The following is an 18,089-nucleotide window of genomic DNA, read 5'->3' as shown; positions in this document are numbered from 1 at the left end:
CTCAGGCTTGGAGCCTTCCCTTGGTAGCAGTTTTTCACACGGGAGCCTTCCGCATCCGCACTGTTGGTTCTAAAGGTAAGGGCACTCTGGCGCTCCAGAAATCAACCCCAGGACTCAGCTTGGAGCTGGGCTGATGGGAGCTGAGTTCTGTCTTGTTTGGGCAGTGGGGTCCTCTGAGGTACGGATTGTGGCCCTACCTAAACGGCCTCCGCTGCTTACCAGGTGAGACTGGGAGAGGAGCAAAAGGGATACCGGGGCGTGTCCCATTCACAAGACTTGGCCCACAGAATTCCGGCAAGGAGTCGGCAAATAGGGGAGCACTGGTCCGGGAGTGCCCCGTCTGGCAAACCGGGAGCGGAGGAGAAGACTGGGGGGTCGGGAGAGCGCAGTGCTAGACTGCTAGGGGCGGGGGAGAGCCCAGCCCTTCCGGGCTGAGGGGGGAACCCGCGGTAGCCCCGCCCCGATCGTCTCCTTCCTGGTCCCCGCCCAGCAAATCCCCGCCCCTCGCTAGCGACCGGCGGTCGATTGCAATGCCTGAGCTCTCGGCGCTCTTCTAGCGCTGCCTTTTTGGTCTCCACGTGGACAGGTCAGTGATGGCGGCGCTGGCGGAGTCCGTGGCGGCGGGGCCGGGCAGCCGAAACGGCACTGGTAGAGGTGGGTGCTACTACGCTGCGGCCTCCGGACCTCGCATCGCGAGTTAGGGCCCCCAAGTCAGGGACAGAACCATCCCCCGCTAATGGCGGCGGCCTTTCTCCGCCAGACCCGGAAGGCCCCGCTGTCGCTTGCCCCGGCGGCTTTCGCTGGAGCACAGAGGGACCAGTCTTCCTTTTGCAGTCTTAGGGCGCGATCGGGAGCAGCGCTTCCTAGGAGCTTGTAGTCCTCAAGCCGGAAACGCTGCCCGCCGTGCCTTGGCTGGCACAGGCGGTCCCGATGGGGAAGGAAAGAGCCGGGCGCGTTGCAGCGGTCATTCCACAAGTGGGCCCACAGGGAATGCCTTCAGGAAAGAGGCACATGGCTTCATTCACCAGGCACTTACTGAGCGCTCACTAACTGCCAGGCCCTTGCTGGGCAGGGGACTGCACGACAGCCTTGCCCTCAGGGGTCTCCGTCTACCGGAGAATACTGATGTAAACAGAAGATCACAGACACGTGATAAAGGAGGAGGCGCCTAACTAGTCCTGGGGACAAATTGAGCTAAGACCAGCAGCTCCCACACCCCAACGACCACAAGGGACTTGCCCGGTCAGAGGAGCTTCTGTGAGGGGCCCAGGGTTCTGGGCTGGTTGTTCCAAGGCCTTTGAAACAACTGAACAAAAACGATAGCAGTGGTAACGTTCAAATATGGTCTCAGGATCCCAGCCTGCCAATGCTCATTCTCCACTGCACCATCATCACTACCATCATCCACCCACAGGCAGAGGGTGAAGGGTCAAATCTGGGAGGATCCCTCCCATAGTAGTTAAGGGCCCTAGCGGAAGTTCTGAAACAAAGTACAGGTTCAATAAATATTTGTTCAATACATTAATTTCTTGTTTCCTTATCACATTCCCAAACTATCTTGTTCCTAAAGAGATAATAGGGGTTGAGCTAAACTGAATTGTGGGGAATAGGGTGCAAATTAAGGACTGCAGTTTTGCTAATGGGCTACAGTGTTTTCTCCTTTAATCAGGTTGTAATTTGTATACCTGCATTTGCCACCGCCAGACTACTAGCCACTAAAGGGCGAGGTCATTTCTCTTTCCTTACCTGTTTGCCCACAGTCCTAACTTGAGTGTGTTCTTTCATTTTTCCTGGGGTGGAACAATGGGACTAAGGAACCTGTTAAATCAGTTAAATGTTTGGTGTTTATTTCCCTTTTAAAATTGAGGAGGGGGGGGCGCCTGGGTGGCTCAGCCGTTAAGCGTCTGCCTTCAGCTCAGGTCATGATCCTGGGGTCCTGGGATCGAGCCCCGCATCGGGCTCCCTGCTCCACGGGAAGCCTGCTTCTCCCTCTCTCATTCCCCCTGCTTGTGTTCCCTCTCTCACTGTGTCTCTCTCTGTCAAATAAATAAATAAAATCTTAAAAAAAAAAAAAATGAGGAGAGGGAAGAGTGTAGGGATTCATCAGTGTAGATAGAGTCAGTGGGACTTGAGTAAAGAGGGTAAAAGTCTTTAGTACAGTTTGCTTATAGATCTCATATCTAGGACCTCAGAACTTCAAGGTGTTTTCAGGGACGGGGGGAACATTTTCCTAGACTGCTAGGCTTTTGGGTTTTCCTCAGAGTTGTTCTTTATCAAGGAGCAGTTGTTTGGACTTTTTCCCGTTTGCCCCTCAGTTCAGTCTGCTGGTATCACCTCTGTTCTTCCAAAGGTAAGAGGTGAACTATACCCCACTCATGGACTCAAGTCTTTGATTCCCAGTAATCTCACAACATGGAACCTAATTATGCAGATCTCTTCCTGGCTTAATGGGTTGTCTTTCCAGCTTCAGAATGAACTCAGTGAGGAAGAAGGCTGGGCCAACCCCCTTGGCATCTGGGATCTGGGCCTGAAACTTGGGTGGTGTTAACAGCTTAACTGGGTCTGGTTCTGTTTTAGGCCAGGTGCCAACTCAGGCCTTGCATTGTCCTAGGTCGAGCTCCTAGGGGCCGCCTGGCCAATCAGATCCCCCCTGAGATCCTGAACAACCCCCAGCTGCAGGCAGCCATTCAAGTCCTGCCTTCCAACTATAACTTTGAAATTCCCAAGACCATCTGGAGGATTCAGCAGGCCCGGGCCAAGAAGGGTGAGCCCCCAAGCTTTGAGATGGGGTAGGGTTGGAGAGGTTGCCTGGGTCAGTCAGGGGCAGTATCCCCATTCCAGCATTCTCCCAGCCCTCTGCTCTCATGTCTCTGCTCTGTCTTTCAGTGGCCTTGCAAATGCCTGAGGGCCTTCTCCTCTTTGCCTGCACCATTGTGGATATCTTGGAAAGGTGAGGCTTGGGGCTCTGGAGAAGAAGCTAAGCCAAGGCCTTCCCCATGCCCCTTGTAGCTCTGCCTGTTGACATTTTTTCCTTCTGGACCTTGGCCTTACCCTGTCCCTTCACACAACCATACACACACAAAGGGAAAAAGCCAAAACTAAACTCCCAGCCTGCTGAGATCCCAGCCTGTCCGGCTTGGCTTGTCCATATAAATCTCTCTTTCCCTAAAATATTAAGGTGGGGGGTCGGGGGTGGTAGGGAATGAGTTGGTTCCAGTATCTTCAAAGCTGGGCCTAGAGCAGGTGCAGGTGGTGGGGCCTGAGGAGGAACTTAAGAATCCTCAGGGCTGACCTGGAATGAGCTGAGTTGTCAGCATCCGGTCTAGCCAAGGGGAACCTTTTTCTCTGAACATTTGAGGGAGTAGGGCAAGGAGGGGCTTGGTGGGGGAGAAGTGTCTAGGAGATGGTATTCAGTTCCTCTCCCCTCTCTAAGTTTCTTCATTACAATGAGCCATCCTGGGGGGTGGGGGTGGGGAGTGCTCAGCCATCTGGAACCAGCACAGGAACAGGGAGGGGGAATGGGGGGAAAGGGGAGGTCATCTCGTGATAGGAACCTCCCACTTCCCTGCTGCTGCCCCCCCCCCCACTCCGCTTCTCATCCACTGCCACAGACTCACTTCCCAGCTCCCACCCTCTTGCCCCTTGGGGATGCTCTCTGGGGCTCAGGCCAATTTGCATACATTTTAATCTATAAAAAATTAAGTGCTCTGGCTGACTCAGACGCCTGGGCTGCATTTTAAGGAGTTGAATAATCTGCTTCTGGGCACAGACTGGTTTGGGGAAGGGAGAGGAGGGGGGCTGCTGACTGACAGCAACTCAGCTTTCCCCACCACGCCCCCAGGAGAGAAATGGGGAGACCCCAGTCAGCAAGCCAGGCCCCATGCCCCAGGGGCAGGTCTCTCAAGGAAGACCTGGTCCTCCAGCTCCATTCCCGTGGTGAATTTGGGGAGTGCGGGGTCTTCCCCACCCACCCCTGTCCCCCAGTGATTCAGGCCTGGCAGCAGATCCTATGGCAATGTGTTGGCCAGAGCCCACTCTTCCTGACGCACGAGGTATGTGGGTGGTGCCATGTGCTGTGGGGGAGCTGTTCATGGGTCCCCCCATCCTGGGCACAGAGGGCCCTAACTGAGGGTGGGGAGGTAGCAGGGGGTCTGGGTGACAGGGAGGCCGTGTGTATCCACCCATGCGTCCCCACGCACACCGCAGTGTTGAGGCATGGGAGTGGGTGCGTCTGTGTGTGTGTACGTGCTCATTGCTCTGGGTGGGCTGAGTCAGGGCGTCAGAGGTCTGTTTTTGACCCTGTGTATGCCAGGCTGAGGGGTGGGGGTCCTCCTTGCAGTCTGAGCTTGGACAGAGGAACCGGGGCGCTACAGAGACCATCGGCATACAGCGACAGTCCCAGGAGCTGCTGCCAGGACCGGGGGATGTGGCAGCTGGGCCCCGAGATACCCCGTGGGGGTAGGTCTCTCTCCCACCTCACCCTTGTGTCACTGCCTCATTGTTCCCCCTGCTCCTCCGCCCCCACAGGTTCACAGAGGCTGAAGTGATGGTGATGGGCGATGTGACGTATGGGGCTTGCTGTGTGGATGACTTTACTGCAAGGGCCCTGGGCGCTGACTTCCTGGTGCACTATGGCCACAGCTGCCTGGGTATGGCGAGCCGGGGTCCTGGCGGGGGGGCAGAGAGGCAGGGCTGCGTGCTAATCCCCCGTCGGAGCCTTCTTGTCCTGCTTGCAGGCAGGAGGTCCCTCCCAGTGTCTGGGATGGCCTTGGCCTTCCTGCTCTGCAGGTACATCTTTTTTTTGGATTTGGTTGCCTTGGAAACAGTGTTGCTGTCCCAGATGTGGGTGTTCGAAAGGCTGTTGGTGGTAGAGCAGGCTGGGCCCCCCGGCCGAGTGACCGAAAAGGAGCTTCTGAGGGACCTATGACTGCCCCCACCCGCCGCCTACCCACTCCTTGTATCCCTAGGCTGAAGCCACTGGTCCTGGCTGCTCAGAGACCCTGGCCCAGGTAGGCCCCCTGCCCCTCTTGCCTTCCAAAACAGTCTCCTGACTTCTTGCCTCCTCCCAGTTCCCATGGACACCTCGGCCCAAGACTTCCGGGTACTGTACGTCTTTGTGGACATCCGAATAGATACTACCCACCTCCTGGATTCTATCCGCCTCACCTTTCCCCCTGCCACTTCCCTTGCCCTGGTCAGCACCATTCAGTTTGTGTCAACCTTGCAGGTAAGTGGACAGATAACAGCCAGCCTCCAGGCTGTTCCTGGGGCCCACGTTAGGTGCTCCAGGCTGGTCCTCTGGCCCTGGCTCTCCCTCCTCACCCACTTGCTTCCCTTCCCTCATCATCCCTACAGGCAGCTGCGAAGGAGCTGAAAGCTGAGTACCATGTGAGTGTCCCACAGTGCAAGCCCCTGTCCCCTGGGGAGATTCTGGGCTGCACGGCTCCCCATCTGCCCAAAGAGGTGGAGGCTGTTGTGTAAGTGAAAAATGGGGGGCCAGTTGTAGAGGCATAAGAAATGTACCCTAGAAGGGAGCCGGAGGTTCGTTGTATAGGAAAAGAAGCTGAGTCTCAAGCTCTTTAACTGTTTGCTCAAGGTCACCCTGCAAAATGGGGACCAAATAGGGTTTCAGGTTTCCTGTCTCCCTCTCAGGTGCTCTGTCCACCATGTAGGAGGCTATGCCCAGGGTGGGGCAGGAATCAGAGGGCTTCATCTGGGCGGGGCAGGGGGAGGGATGAGGGTGGGCTAGAAATGGTGGGAATATAATTGGAGAAGATGGCTGGGCACGCCCAGGCTGCAGCCCCATTAATTTAGCATCCGGACAGCTAACAAGCAGGAGCAGTGTGTCTCCTGCTGCCTAATTATTTTCGGTAATGGGAATGCTTAATGTTGTGTGAATGCAGCCAGCCTCAGAGCCGGCAGCTCCCCCCGCAGGGACTAGGGAAGGGAGCCCCATTCCTAGCTGATGGCAGGGAAAGAGGGAGGGGCACTCCCCTGACTCAGCCCTGCCCCTAGACAGGCCCACATCAGGGCCTTCCCCAGCCCAGACCTGGCAGCCCTGCTCCCCAAAGGGCGTTCCCCCTGTTCCTGTGCCCACATAATTCTGAACCCATAGGTGCCTACCCTTGGGGGCTTCAAGGTGTGTGTTGGAGGGAGAGACACCCTGAGTGTTGGCCGTTTATCACAAAAATCAGTGTGGTCTCCAGGAAAGTAGGAGCTGCCATGGCAGATTGTCCTCTATGCTCTGCCTTCTCCATGGCTTGGGAAGCTACTTTTAGGGACAGGCTTGATAGAGCCTGGTGGTTAAGCCTAGAGTCAAGTCCCAGATATACTGCTTAATAGCTGTGTGACTTTGGGCAAGTTTCTTAACATCCCTGAGCAGCAGTTGTATCTATTGTAAAATGGGGATACTATAGGTAGCTTGGAGGACTGTTTGATAGGACTGAGTGAACTCCTGCATGGCAAGTGCTTAGTCCCGGCCTTGGTGCACAGAAGATGCAAACCCAGTAAACAGTAGTTGTTACAACTCAGTAGCAGGACCTGAGAACCAGTTTGGGTGCAGAGAGCCAGTGTATACCCCGAAACTTCATTTACAACATTGATGACACCTTGAACCCTACTTGCCATGTCTCTGTTGAGCTAGGCGAAGGAGAACCTGTCCCGCCACCTCCGAGCTAGGATCTCTAGAGCCCTGCGCGGCCTTCCCATGGCCTTGGCTGCCGTTTTACCTGTCCCCCAGAAGGCTGGGGGATGGAACAGTTCTTAGATCTGCATTACATGACTAGAAGGGCCTTATTGCTCATCCAGTTCAAACTCCTTGTTTTGCATGTGAGAAAACCAAGGCTTCGGGAGGCCGAATGATGACTTAGGCCAGTTCACATACACGCACAGCAGCACACTCAGCCAGGAACTCTGGACCTCCAGGCCAGTGCCTGCCTTTTCTGCTGCCTCACCCCACCCCATACTTATCATCCCCTCTCTCCCTGCCGCAGATATCTCGGAGACGGCCGTTTCCATCTGGAGTCTGTCATGATTGCCAACCCTGGTGTCCCCGCTTACCGGTATGGGCTGAGCTGGGCTGACCAGCCAGGGAAGGGATGGGATTTCCCTGCCACTGAAGCCCTCAGTTGGTTGAAATTTCCTCATTCCCGGGCCCCTTGACAGCCAACAGCTCTAAGGATCTGAGGTAACTGGGTCCTGAATCCAGGTGTCAGACCCAGGGCTGGAGCTGCACAGTACCCACCCATCCCCTGGGAGTCACACTGAGATCCTAAACCCCCCCTCCTACTTTTCCCTGCTCCAGCTGTGGGACTGAGCTTTCCAGCGACGATCTCTGTTCTCGCCTCTATTCCTAATTACCTGCATGGAACCTAAAGATTTAGGAGACCAAGGGGCTGGGTCAGGGAGCCGTGTGTACAACAGGTGCTGTGGATGGCTGTCGCCATAACCCTGATAGCTTCTTTTCCAGATACGACCCATACAGCAAAGTCCTATCCAGAGAGCACTATGACCATCAGCGCATGCAGACCAGCCGCCAAGAAGCCATAGCCACGGCCCGCTCAGCTAAATCCTGGGGCCTTATCCTGGGCACTTTGGGCCGCCAGGGCAGCCCCAAAATTCTGGAGGTCAGAGGGCTTGGGATGGCCTCTGGAGGAGGGGACTGACTAGAAACCCAGCTGGGAAAATCGGTAGACTAAGGGATTTAGACTTGGCTGCTCGATCGTGGTGACCTGAGCTTGGCCTCCCTCTTCCAACAGCACCTGGAATCTCGACTCCAAGCCTTGGGACTTCCCTTCATGAGACTGCTGCTTTCTGAGATCTTCCCCAGCAAGCTTAGCCTACTTCCTGAAGTGGATGTGTAAGTTTTCTCACCTTACCTCTCTAGCTGTGACTCTGGTTAAGGAAGCTTAGATCTGAGTCCTGCCCAGCACATATTGAAGGCTGGCGTCAGTGGGAATTGCTTCCGTGAAATTTTAATGTTTACAGAGCACTCGGGCTTAGCAGGGGCTACCCTTGGCTATGGGTCACACCCATTTCGGTTTGGGGGCTCACAGGTAACTGCAACATCACAGTCATTCGGTGTGAGATGAGTTTGTGGGGTGGTTGGCCTGCAGTGTACCCGAACTAAAGTGAATTTGATTCTGAGGATACGATCACAGATGAGCTGCCCAGGCCCTGCCCTCAGCTCACAGAGAGCTTTCCTGGAGAAAACAAACAGCGCTATAATGTTACTCTGAACAGTAGTAGGTGACTGTCTTTTCATCGGGTGTGTTGGGGACACAGTCATGTTTTTCAGCATGCTGCCCAGAAGGGGAGGGACCCCCCCCACCCCCCCCCCCCCCACCCCTTGGGTCTCACCTGACTTCCCTTCCCAGGTGGGTGCAGGTAGCATGTCCGCGCCTTTCCATTGACTGGGGCACAGCCTTCCCCAAGCCACTGCTGACACCCTATGAGGTAACACTAAGTTTTGAAATACCTGAGAGTGGGCTTTGCACCTGGTTCTGTCAAGGGAGGGATCTGCAGTGGGGTGGGCAGCAACTTAGTTACAGCTGACTCATTTCCTAGCTGTGTGGCCTTGGGCAAGTCCCTTGACCTGTCTGAGCCTCGAATTTCCTTTCTGTGGTATGGGGGATAATAGGACCTCTATAGGCCATCGTGAAGACTGAATTAATTAATCCTGCGCAGAAAGAGTTGGCAAAGGGGCGCCTGGGTGGCTCAGTCGATTAAGCGTCTGCCTTCGGCTCAAGTCATGATCTCAGGGTCCTGGGATTGAGTCCCGCATGGGGCTCCCTACTCTGCGGAGAGCCTGTTTCTCCCTCTCCCCTTGCTCTTCTCTCTGTCAAATAAATAAAATCTTTAAAAAAAAAAAAAAAAGTTGGCAAATGTTGTCCTGTTGTCCTCCCCTAGGCAGTGGTGGCCCTGAGGGACATTTCCTGGCAGGAGCCCTACCCTATGGACTTCTACGCCGGCAGCTCCTTGGGGCCGTGGACAGCGAACCACGGACGGAACCGGCCCCCCCAGGCCCTGAGCCCGCCAGCGCTGGAGAAGGTAGGCAGGCACCGCCAGCCGGGAGGAGAGGGACCAAAGCCGGGGCCTGGCCCTGGCCGCCTCCCTAGCGACGCGAGCCGAGGCCGCCGCTGTGCGGCCGCTCGGGGAAATGCACGGGAGCAGGGTGGAGGACGTCGCAGGATGGAGACCCTGAGCAGTCTGCGACCTCCGATGCAGGAGGCCACGCACCCCTCTCCAGCCGCGGCTTGCGACGGTTGCAGCTGCAGAGACGACAAGGGAGCACCGCCCGCTCGGTGAGACGCTCCTCGGTCTCAGGTATCCGCCCCTGCTCCGGCCGCGCCTGACCCCTCCCCGTTGTTATGGGAACACCCGCTCGCTGTGAGGCCCGCCTTCGGGGTGGTGCCGGCATTTGGTTCCGCCCCTCGAATATTCTATTTCCGCTCGGGGAAAGGCTGCTTCCGGTCCCTGGCGCGTTGCCCCGCTACATGGCGGCGCAGCAACCCCTGCGGGTGTTAGCCCTGGCCGGCTTCCGGCAGAGCGAGCGGGGCTTCCGCGAGAAGACCGGAGCGCTGAGGAAGGCGCTGCGGGGCCGCGCCGAGCTCGTGTGTCTCAGCGGCCCGCACCCGGTCGCGGATGCCGCGGGCCCCGAGGGCGCCGGGCCGGACTCCGGTGAGACGGGCGCTGCCCAGGAAATGCCCTCTGAGTCTTTGATCTGGCCTCGTTTCAGCATACCCCCACGCTGTGTCCTCACCTCGTTCCTTCCCCCTGCCCTTACTCTTCCTTTCTTCCATCCCAGCGTCCCAGGCTTCCACCTTGATCAGTCTTCCCCGTCTTGCCATGCCACTCTGCTCTCTACTTCATTTCCCCCAGCTTTTCTTCTCTTCTTCGACCGCCTCTTTGTTTGCTCGTTGTCATTCCCAAGCCCTCCGTCCCCTCCCTTTTTCATTTCTCATCGCCTAGATACCCGCTTGCCCTAACCGCAGCCTTTCCCCCATATCGCTGTAGCGCCCTGCCTTCAGGAGGAGCAGCCCCGAGGCTGGTGGTTTTCAGAACAGGAGGCAGACGTTTTCAACGCCCTGAGCCAGCCCACAGTGTGCAGAGGTCTGGAGGAAGCCTTGGGAACCGTGGCACAGGCACTGAAGACACTGGGGCCTTTCGATGGGCTCCTTGGTTTCAGCCAGGGGGCTGCACTAGCAGCCCTTGTGTGTGCCCTTGGCCAAGCCGGCGATCCCCGCTTCCCCTTGCCAAGGTTTATCATCCTGATATCTGGTTTCTGTCCTCGGGGCCTTGGACTCAAGGAACCCATCGTGCAGGGCCCCTTGTTACTGCCTTCACTCCATGTTTTCGGGGACACTGACTGCGTCATCCCCTCTCAGGAAAGTATGCAACTGGCTAGCCGATTCACTGGGGCCATCACCCTCACGCACTCTGGTGGCCACTTCATTCCAGCAGCTGCGGCCCAGCGCCAGGCCTACCTCAAGTTCTTGGACCAGTTTGCAGAGTGAAAGATCAACAAATGGCTCTGCCCCTACATCCCCCACCCCCACATGACTTCGGGACAGTCTCTGTAACCAGTCCTCCCCCTTATCCCACCTCCCTTGGGAGCTCAACTGCTGTTAGTGGTCCTCACCATCACCAATTAAGAGACAAGTATCAGTTCTAAGACTCAAGTTATTGTAAGCCTAGCTCTACACTTAAGAAAAAAGGGATCAGGAGGCCTTAGTGGACCTTGGCATCTGATACTCCAGCATGAAAAAGGCTGGTGGACCCCTGGATGAGTGGAGGGTGACATGGGAAAAGCAGGGGCTGGTGCTGTGTGACTGCCACATAATAAAGTGGTGATGGCGATTTTGAGCGTCTTTTTTCTCATACACACAGAAAAACCCATTTTGTATCAGAAGTCTGGATTCCTGGCCACCCACCCAGCCTCTAGCGCCGCTCCAAAGAGGGACGTGTTTCCAGTTATGAGCCCCCAGGATAAGCTCATGTGTGCACACATTTGGTAGAAGTGTCTCAAGTCCCAAGCTGAAGGAAAGGAGGCCTTGGTGGCGGAGTTGGAAGAATTTACATCTGAGAAGTTTTGGGAAGAGATCACCTGGCAAGGTGCTGCCTGGGCTCCACGGAGTTAGGCTTCCTCCATCTTGATCCCTGAGGGTTGTGTGCTGGCCTTCTGTTGAACTCTGGCTTCTTGGGTTCTCTGCTTTCTCCTCCAGAATTGCTTTAGCTCTGAACTATGAGCTTGAAGGGTGGGATGGTAGTAGACCTTGGGTAGAGGCCCAGGACCACACAGAAGAAACCCTTTTACAAACCTGCCCTCACCTACAGAGTTTCTGGGGTTGATGCTACTCTGTAGTGATCCAGCCAAGGCTTAAGTAGCCCCTCCAGTTTTAGAGTGCATTTGTTCCTAGGCACTCTATAGACTGCCCAATTTAGCTATTTGTCCTACTTCCAGTTCCCCCACCTGTGGCCCACCCTAGTCTCTGATTTCAGCCCTGCCTCTGCAGGATCACCACCTTGTTCCTTTTCTGGAAGATCACAGGAGGCCCTGATCTAGCCCTCAAACATGGTTGCCCCCGGGGAAGTTAGGAATTGAGTAGGAATTGGGTTAGGGGGTATAGCACAAATACTCCAGCCCGTCCGGAGACAGACTAATATCCCTTAAATTACCCCAAATCCTGAATTCTTCACTGCAGATAGCAATTATCTAAGGAAAAAAAAAAAAAAGTTGGAGTTACACCCCTACCCCCAACAGACCCAGTTTACTGGATTTAGGACCTTTACAGCAGACGGTGGGGGTGGGAGGGTAGCCCCCTGGCTACAGTCTGCCTCTGCTTGCCCTAGGTGTTTTAGAGGGACCCTTTCCTCGGCCAAAGGAGGGGACTCAGAAATGGGCTGAATTACTCCAGCAGACCTGTTGGATTTGGCCCATAGAATTTTAGAAAATATTGGACTTAACAGTATTTAAAATCTTAGGAGTTTCACACACACAAAGATTCCTGGCTTCTCTGGAAATGAGCAGTTCAGAATGGAATGCAGGGGATCTGCAGTTGGGAGCTCGCGCGCCCTCACGGCCATCCTAGGCTGCCCCCTTTAGCAAGGTCCCAAGAGGTGAAGATGGTGACAGTTGCTACCACAGCCCTTGCTATGTGGAATTACTGTGAGGATTAAAAGAGCGAGAACAAGATATGATGGGGAATGGATTTTAACCCAGGGCTTAAAGTTAGAAGGATAAGGATAGAGCAGAACAGTACTGGGTGGAGCAGAAGTGCTCAGTGCTCAGGGTGAGAATTCTCCCTCCCCCACCTCCTGCTTCAAGAATCAGAAAATGTCCAAGCTAGAAGGAAAGAGATCATGTGGTCCACTGGTTCCCAACAAGTGAGATGTCCTCTCCCGTCACATCCTCCAGGAACAACAGAGAATCTTAAGGGTCATTGCCCCCCACCCCCCCCCACACACTCTGGACCACTTGCGTCAGAATTGTGTTAAAACTTAGATTCCTGGGGCCAACTCCTGACCTACCGAGCCAATTGCTGGACCCAGGAATCTGCATTTTGGCAAACTCCCTGGACATTCCCATGCAACATGGTATTTGAAAAACATTGCCTTAGAGGGTAGAATACAGTCTCTGGTAAATACGTGCTATTTGAAAAAAACGAACATGGGATTCTCATGCACTCCACGAGGGAGGGGGAGAAAGCTCTCCAATTAAGAACCATTCATCTAATGTTTTCAATTTATACCTAAGGGAAATGAGGTCCAGAGGATAGCACACCGTTCATGGTGTGCTCACCACACCAGATACTGTGATAAGCAGAACCTTTAGAGTTGCCCAGTTTAATCTCACAATTTCCTGAGGTAGGTACTATTAACTTAATATTACAACTGAGGAAACAGGTACAGAGAAGTTCAGTAACTTACCCAAAGCTGGATTCCGATCCAGAACTCACATTCCTATCCTTTACTAGTCACGGTTTTCTCTCCTGCACCTCGGAGGTCAGCAGAGGCCACCCACCACCCACTACTGTTGGGCTCTATGTCCTGTCTGGGTCTCAACTTCCTAATCCATAAAATAGGATGGGGTGCACTTAATGAGTTCTAAGATACTAAAAAATTCTCTACAGTCAGTTTTCTGTTTTTTTCCCCCTCTGACCATCTTCTCCAGATGGGTTCAAACTGCAAACAACTTGGTCCCTTCAGAATATCCCTCCCATTTCTCTTTTCTACCTCTCACTCCACCTTAGATTCCTAAAGCTCTTGAGAGCGAGTCCCTGAGCAAAGAAGCCCCTCAACAGCCCCTGCTCAGAAAGATGTGCCCCCTTTCCCCTGTTCATTCTGCCTAAGTGCCCAGAGCTGGGGTCGCCCCGTCGACACCAGTCCCTCACAAAGACATTAACAGCCTAGTAGAATACTTAAGATTGAAATAGGCTTCTGCAGTTTTCAAAGGTTTTTACTCATTTTACTATGTGATCCTTACAACAAATCTGCCAAAGAGGAATGATTATTATCCCATGCTACACAAGACTCAGAAACCCAGCTCCTTAAATAATAACCAGTTGGTGATGAGGCCAGGTTGGACCTCCTGCTTCCCAGTGCACTAGGCCCATCTGCACACACTACAGTCTGTCCACGGATGTCTACTGGATTCCAGAATCAAGTACATTTAATCTAAGACCTCGGAGTCCTTGAGTGGGAGGAAGGAAGCATGTGGGAATTGATTAGCTGTAAAACCAGCACCAATTGCCTTAAAACTAGTTTAGTGAAGGAGGGGTTATGGAGAGGTAACAAAAAATTGGATTAATGAGTGGCAGGACTGGGTTGCATTAACCATTCCCAGCACTGTCCCTAGGGAAGTCCTGCACCCAATATGCATCAGTCAGCCCCTGTAGTGGGTGATGTTGGCGGTGGCAGGTGACATAAGCGTGTTTTCAATTTGAAGAGTTCGTGGCTCACGCTTCACTGGACAAATAGGACTTCAACCCCTCTGATACTCACTCTGCCACATTAGAGCTAATTTGAGACACTGTCTCAAATTAGAATCCAGCACCGATTGAGGTGAGGCTGCTTTCAGACAATGCTTTACTGACTGGGTTAACTTTACAAGCACACTGGCTTCCTGAGGGTTGGGGACCCTTCTTATCATCCTACATGAATCAGAGGATGAAAGAGTGAGGGAAGGCTGTAACTCCATCAGGAAATGGGTTCAAGGATTAGTCTCGCTTTCTGCCTACTCAGCAGAGGGGTTCCTGGAAGAATGCGGTTGTGGCATATTTAGGAAAACTTGGCTTCGTCTACTCCCTTCAGTCTCCAGGAAACCTTCAGGTCCCAGCAGCCTCCTCGCACGGAGGAGCTAAAAAGAACACAAATCCCAGAACTACCCCTTCTCTCGCCATTCCTTGGCTGCAACCTCGGCTAGGAGAACAGGATGGTCACTGAAGCGGGCGGTCAGACATACTGCCCACCGTGCTTCTTTCCCTGCCTTGGTAGACACGCAGCAGACCCGAGAGTAGCCCGCCCCGCCCAGCACCGCACCTCCCTCCGCCCCCACAGATTCATCCGATCTTGACTCGCCGCCCCCGCTTCCTCCTGCTCCTGGTCTCCCCCATCCGGGGCTGGCAGAGCGCGGCGGGCGCGGCGCGTGGGCGTGCTGCGGGGCGACCATGGCTGTAGACTGTTACCTCCGGTTCCCACAGTAACAATCGAAAGCCACGGTTGCCCTGGAGACGCGGGGGCGGGGCGCGCGCTGCTGACGGCACCGTGGCAGCTCCAGTCAGGCAGACGTCAGGACTGCGAGCTAGGGAGGGGGGTAGCGGGGGTAGCGCGCGCGATGGGGACCGGGCTCGGGGGCCGTGCGATGTGCGTGTGAGCCGGCCGCTGCTAGCAGCCTCTGGTGACCAGGGACCGGACGGGCGGATGGCAGAGCCTGCGCTGGATCAGCACCGCGGACAGCGGCGGCGCGGACAGCGCGCGCGGGGTTGAGGGACCCTGGGGGACAAAGGGGCCGGGGGCGCGGCAGGTGGCCGGGTCCGCGGTCCTGGGGCGGGGCCAGGCGTCGGTGGCCGTGACTGGAGACTGTTACTGAGGGCGGCCCGGGCAGTAAGCAGTCTAGAGCCAAGGTGCCGGCGCGCTGCCCGGGCGGGCGGGGGTGCCTCCGTCGCCCGCAGCTGGGGGCGCTGCTGCTCTTCCTCCCCCGCGTCTCCCGCCTTTCTCGGCCCCAGCGCTCGCGGACAGGCACGCGGCCCTTGACGTCAAAGCCCTGTGACGTCAAATATGTCCCTGCGGAGAGGCACTTCCGGCGGCGGCGGTGGGGGGGCGCTCAGTTGGGGAGCGGGGCAGTCCGGCCGAGGCCCCGCCCCCGCCTGGTCCTGAGAGGACAGCTCCTCGCGCAGAGGCGGGAAGTCGGGGGCGCAAAGGGACCAGCCCGACGGGATGGGACGGGGAGGGGGCGCCCGACTGGATGCAGGGTGGGGGTCCCGAGAGAGCCACGGCTAGGTCGGCGGGCAGGTGGGCGTCTGTCCTTCGCCGGCGGCCCCGCTCAGCCGGCCGGGGACAGCGAGGCTGAGTCACTGCGCTGCGGGGAGGGGGAGGAGGGGGCGCGTCTTCTGGGGCGTCAGCACCTTCGCCCCACTTTCTTGGGAGTATGGCGCAGGAGCCCCAGGAAATGTCGCAGGGACCCTGGGGGGCCGTCCTCTGTTCGATGCTCCTCCGAAGTGGCTGCGTCTTCATCCGGGCGCGGGCAGGTGCTGCACGGGGTTCTGGGTACGCCTCCGGCCCGGCTCCACCAGCTGCGAGGGGATCCTCGTCCCCCACCCTGTCCCCAATCCCACCCCTTAGGGGCCCTCCAACCTGCCGTCTGCCGGTCTCCTCATTGCCCTTCCGTCCGTGTCCGTGCATCGGTCCATCTGTAGCCCGTCGGTCGGTCAGTCCCACTTACCTGTCGGGCCGCGCCGCGCCGGCTCCCGCTCGCCTCCCGCAGCCCGGCTGGCGCGGCTGCTTTTATAGGCGCGCGTAGTACTCGTGCGGCGGCTCATTCATGCGGCCGCGGCTCCTACACACTGACGCGCTGCCGACGTCAGCAGGGAATTTAGGAAACGGGAAGAGGGGCTATTTATAGTGGCGAGGCGGGGGGTTGGGGGGGACCAAGGCGACGGGGAGCTGGGAGGGGGAGGAGGGCGCACGGAAGCAGGAACAGGGAGGGGGAGCCCGGGGCCCCTGTACGGGTCTACAAAGGGTTAACTTTCCGGAACTGCGGGCTGGGGGCCGGCGGGAGGACAGAGCCGGGAGGCCCGACGGGTCCGTTACACCTTTATGCACTCTGGGACACCTGGGGGGGAATCCCACTTCCCACCTGGCCTTCTGAGGTGCTCACCCGGGAGCCCCCTCTCCCACTCCTCAATTCCGGGACCCGACGGCTCTGTGACGTCACAAGATGACCTCGGTGGCGTTACACCCCGCATGGCCGCTGCAGTGTCGTCACTCTGGGGTGGGAGGTACAGGAGAGGAAGCTGGACCTGAGGAGGGGGCCTAAAGCAGTATCTAGAGCTGTGGCGTCGAGGACATGGGGGAAGAAGAGTGGGGGAGCCCAGGGCTTGCAGCTTTGTAGGAGTCTGGGCCTAGAAGGAATGGGGGGGTCTAGGTACCAGTCAGGAGCTGGAGACCGCGGAAAACTTGAGAAGGGTGGCTTGCACTCCCCGGACATGAGCAAGGGGTTCCTCTATGGGGGAGTTGGGGGAAAGACGGTAGGAGAAGGGGGTGAGTAGAAGAGGAAGCCTCAGCAAATGGAGGGGAGGAGGACGGGTGGGCAGTGCCAGTTTCAGAGACTTGCACTCAGCAGACCGCGTCCAGGACCCATTTGTGGGCATTGGCAGAGCTCATGAGAGAGTGACAATGAGTGAGGGAGACCAAGGGCTCAGCAGCTTAGCAGAGAGGGATCTCCAGAGGGCGGAGTGGCAAAACCACTTCCTGGAGGAGTTAGAGTTCCTGGAGGTATGATATTGACAGGAAGGCCCTAAGCCATGTGGGGCAGAAGTGTCCTGAACAAGAGCAGGGAAATGAAAGATCCTGGCTCCATCAATTGAGGAAAGTTCTAAATGGAGGAGGGTGAATGTGTTCAGAGAGAGGAGATGGATTGTGTGGGGGTAGGGTGGGGGTGGGGAGCAGTGCCAGGCAGGTAGGGTAGGTAGAAACTAGGGAGGGAGGGAAAGATCAAAGATTGAAGAGGAGTGAAGCCCACAGGAAGGCAGCAAGGCTGGCTGCAGGTCTTTGAGACCCTTCCATAGGGACGTAAGGACAGCCTGAGGGGAGGGATGGGAGCAGTGAGTTAATTCAGGGAGTAGGGATTTGGGGAGAGTGTTGACGAAAAACAAAGTGGGCACAGTGGACACTGCACAAAAGTGAAACTGGGTTGAGGGGCTCCTTGCGGGGCTAGGATCTGGTCCCATCAAGAGGATAAAAGATTCCAGCAGAAACGCAGTCGGAGAGGTCCTGCACAACCTTTGGAATCTAGCCTCCTGGAGTCTTCCTCCTCCCCCCGCCCACCACCTCTTTTTCTTTTGCCTCCAGCCTTTGTCCCTGTGGTTCTGTTCTCCAGGACTGCTTTTCTGTGTGGGGGAAGAACTCTTATTCATCCATCAAAGCCCAGTTCTAAGAGCTCTTCTTCCGAGGAGCCTTCCCGCCTTTCTCCAGCACTCCATACACCTTTTTCCGCTTCAGCGCACAACACATCCACCCCTCGGCCAAGATGTCGTGGTCCATCTCCCCTAGAGGCTGGCAGCCCCGGAACCCACCGTTTTCGTTCTTGGAAGCTCACCGCAACCCTAGTGAGGAGACCGTGGGTAGACGGAGGAGAGCACTGGGATAAAATGGATCCAGAACACGGAGTAGAAACAGGGTGAGGGCAGGGTCAGGACGCGGTGGGAGTCAGAAGGACCGGTGGGGACCAAGAGCCAACGGATGGCCCCGAGGCCATGAAGATGTCTGCGGAGGAAAGAGAGCCTCTGGGGGGCGCCCGAGACCTTAGTGTCTGTCAGGGACCGCGCGTGGCCGCGCTGGCGGCCACTCAATGAGTGACTCAGCTACTACCT

General features: G+C 56.3%; 2 protein-coding genes across 3 annotated transcripts; both read left to right on the top strand.

The window, feature by feature from the left end:
• Positions 1 to 509: 509 nt before the first annotated feature.
• On the top strand, positions 510 to 10,095 carry DPH1 (diphthamide biosynthesis 1). 2 transcript variants are annotated; one of them, XM_021703966.1, is made up of 13 exons: positions 510 to 654; positions 2,612 to 2,764; positions 2,887 to 2,950; positions 4,528 to 4,649; positions 5,070 to 5,227; positions 5,356 to 5,477; positions 6,993 to 7,061; positions 7,469 to 7,625; positions 7,758 to 7,858; positions 8,376 to 8,454; positions 8,908 to 9,048; positions 9,226 to 9,324; positions 10,015 to 10,095. In XM_021703966.1, the coding sequence occupies exons 1-12, from the start codon at positions 594 to 596 to the stop codon at positions 9,304 to 9,306; spliced, it is 1,308 nt and encodes a 435-aa protein (XP_021559641.1). In that variant the 5' UTR covers positions 510 to 593; the 3' UTR covers positions 9,307 to 9,324; positions 10,015 to 10,095. The 2 variants fall into 2 exon arrangements, with proteins under 2 accessions (XP_021559641.1, XP_044777321.1); XM_044921386.1 differs by having other exon boundaries at positions 9,461 to 10,036.
• On the top strand, positions 9,495 to 10,915 carry OVCA2 (OVCA2 serine hydrolase domain containing). Its single transcript, XM_021703967.2, has 2 exons — positions 9,495 to 9,678; positions 10,015 to 10,915. Exons 1-2 carry the CDS (start codon positions 9,495 to 9,497, stop codon positions 10,512 to 10,514), a joined length of 684 nt encoding a protein of 227 aa, XP_021559642.1. The 3' UTR covers positions 10,515 to 10,915.
• The last annotated feature ends 7,174 nt before the right edge of the window (positions 10,916 to 18,089 follow it).

Source organism: Neomonachus schauinslandi, chromosome 15, assembly GCF_002201575.2.
Source record: "Neomonachus schauinslandi chromosome 15, ASM220157v2, whole genome shotgun sequence".
Classification (NCBI taxonomy): Eukaryota; Metazoa; Chordata; class Mammalia; order Carnivora; family Phocidae; genus Neomonachus; species Neomonachus schauinslandi.
Note: the sequence above shows the minus strand (reverse complement) of the source record. Positions and strands in the feature narration are given on the sequence as shown.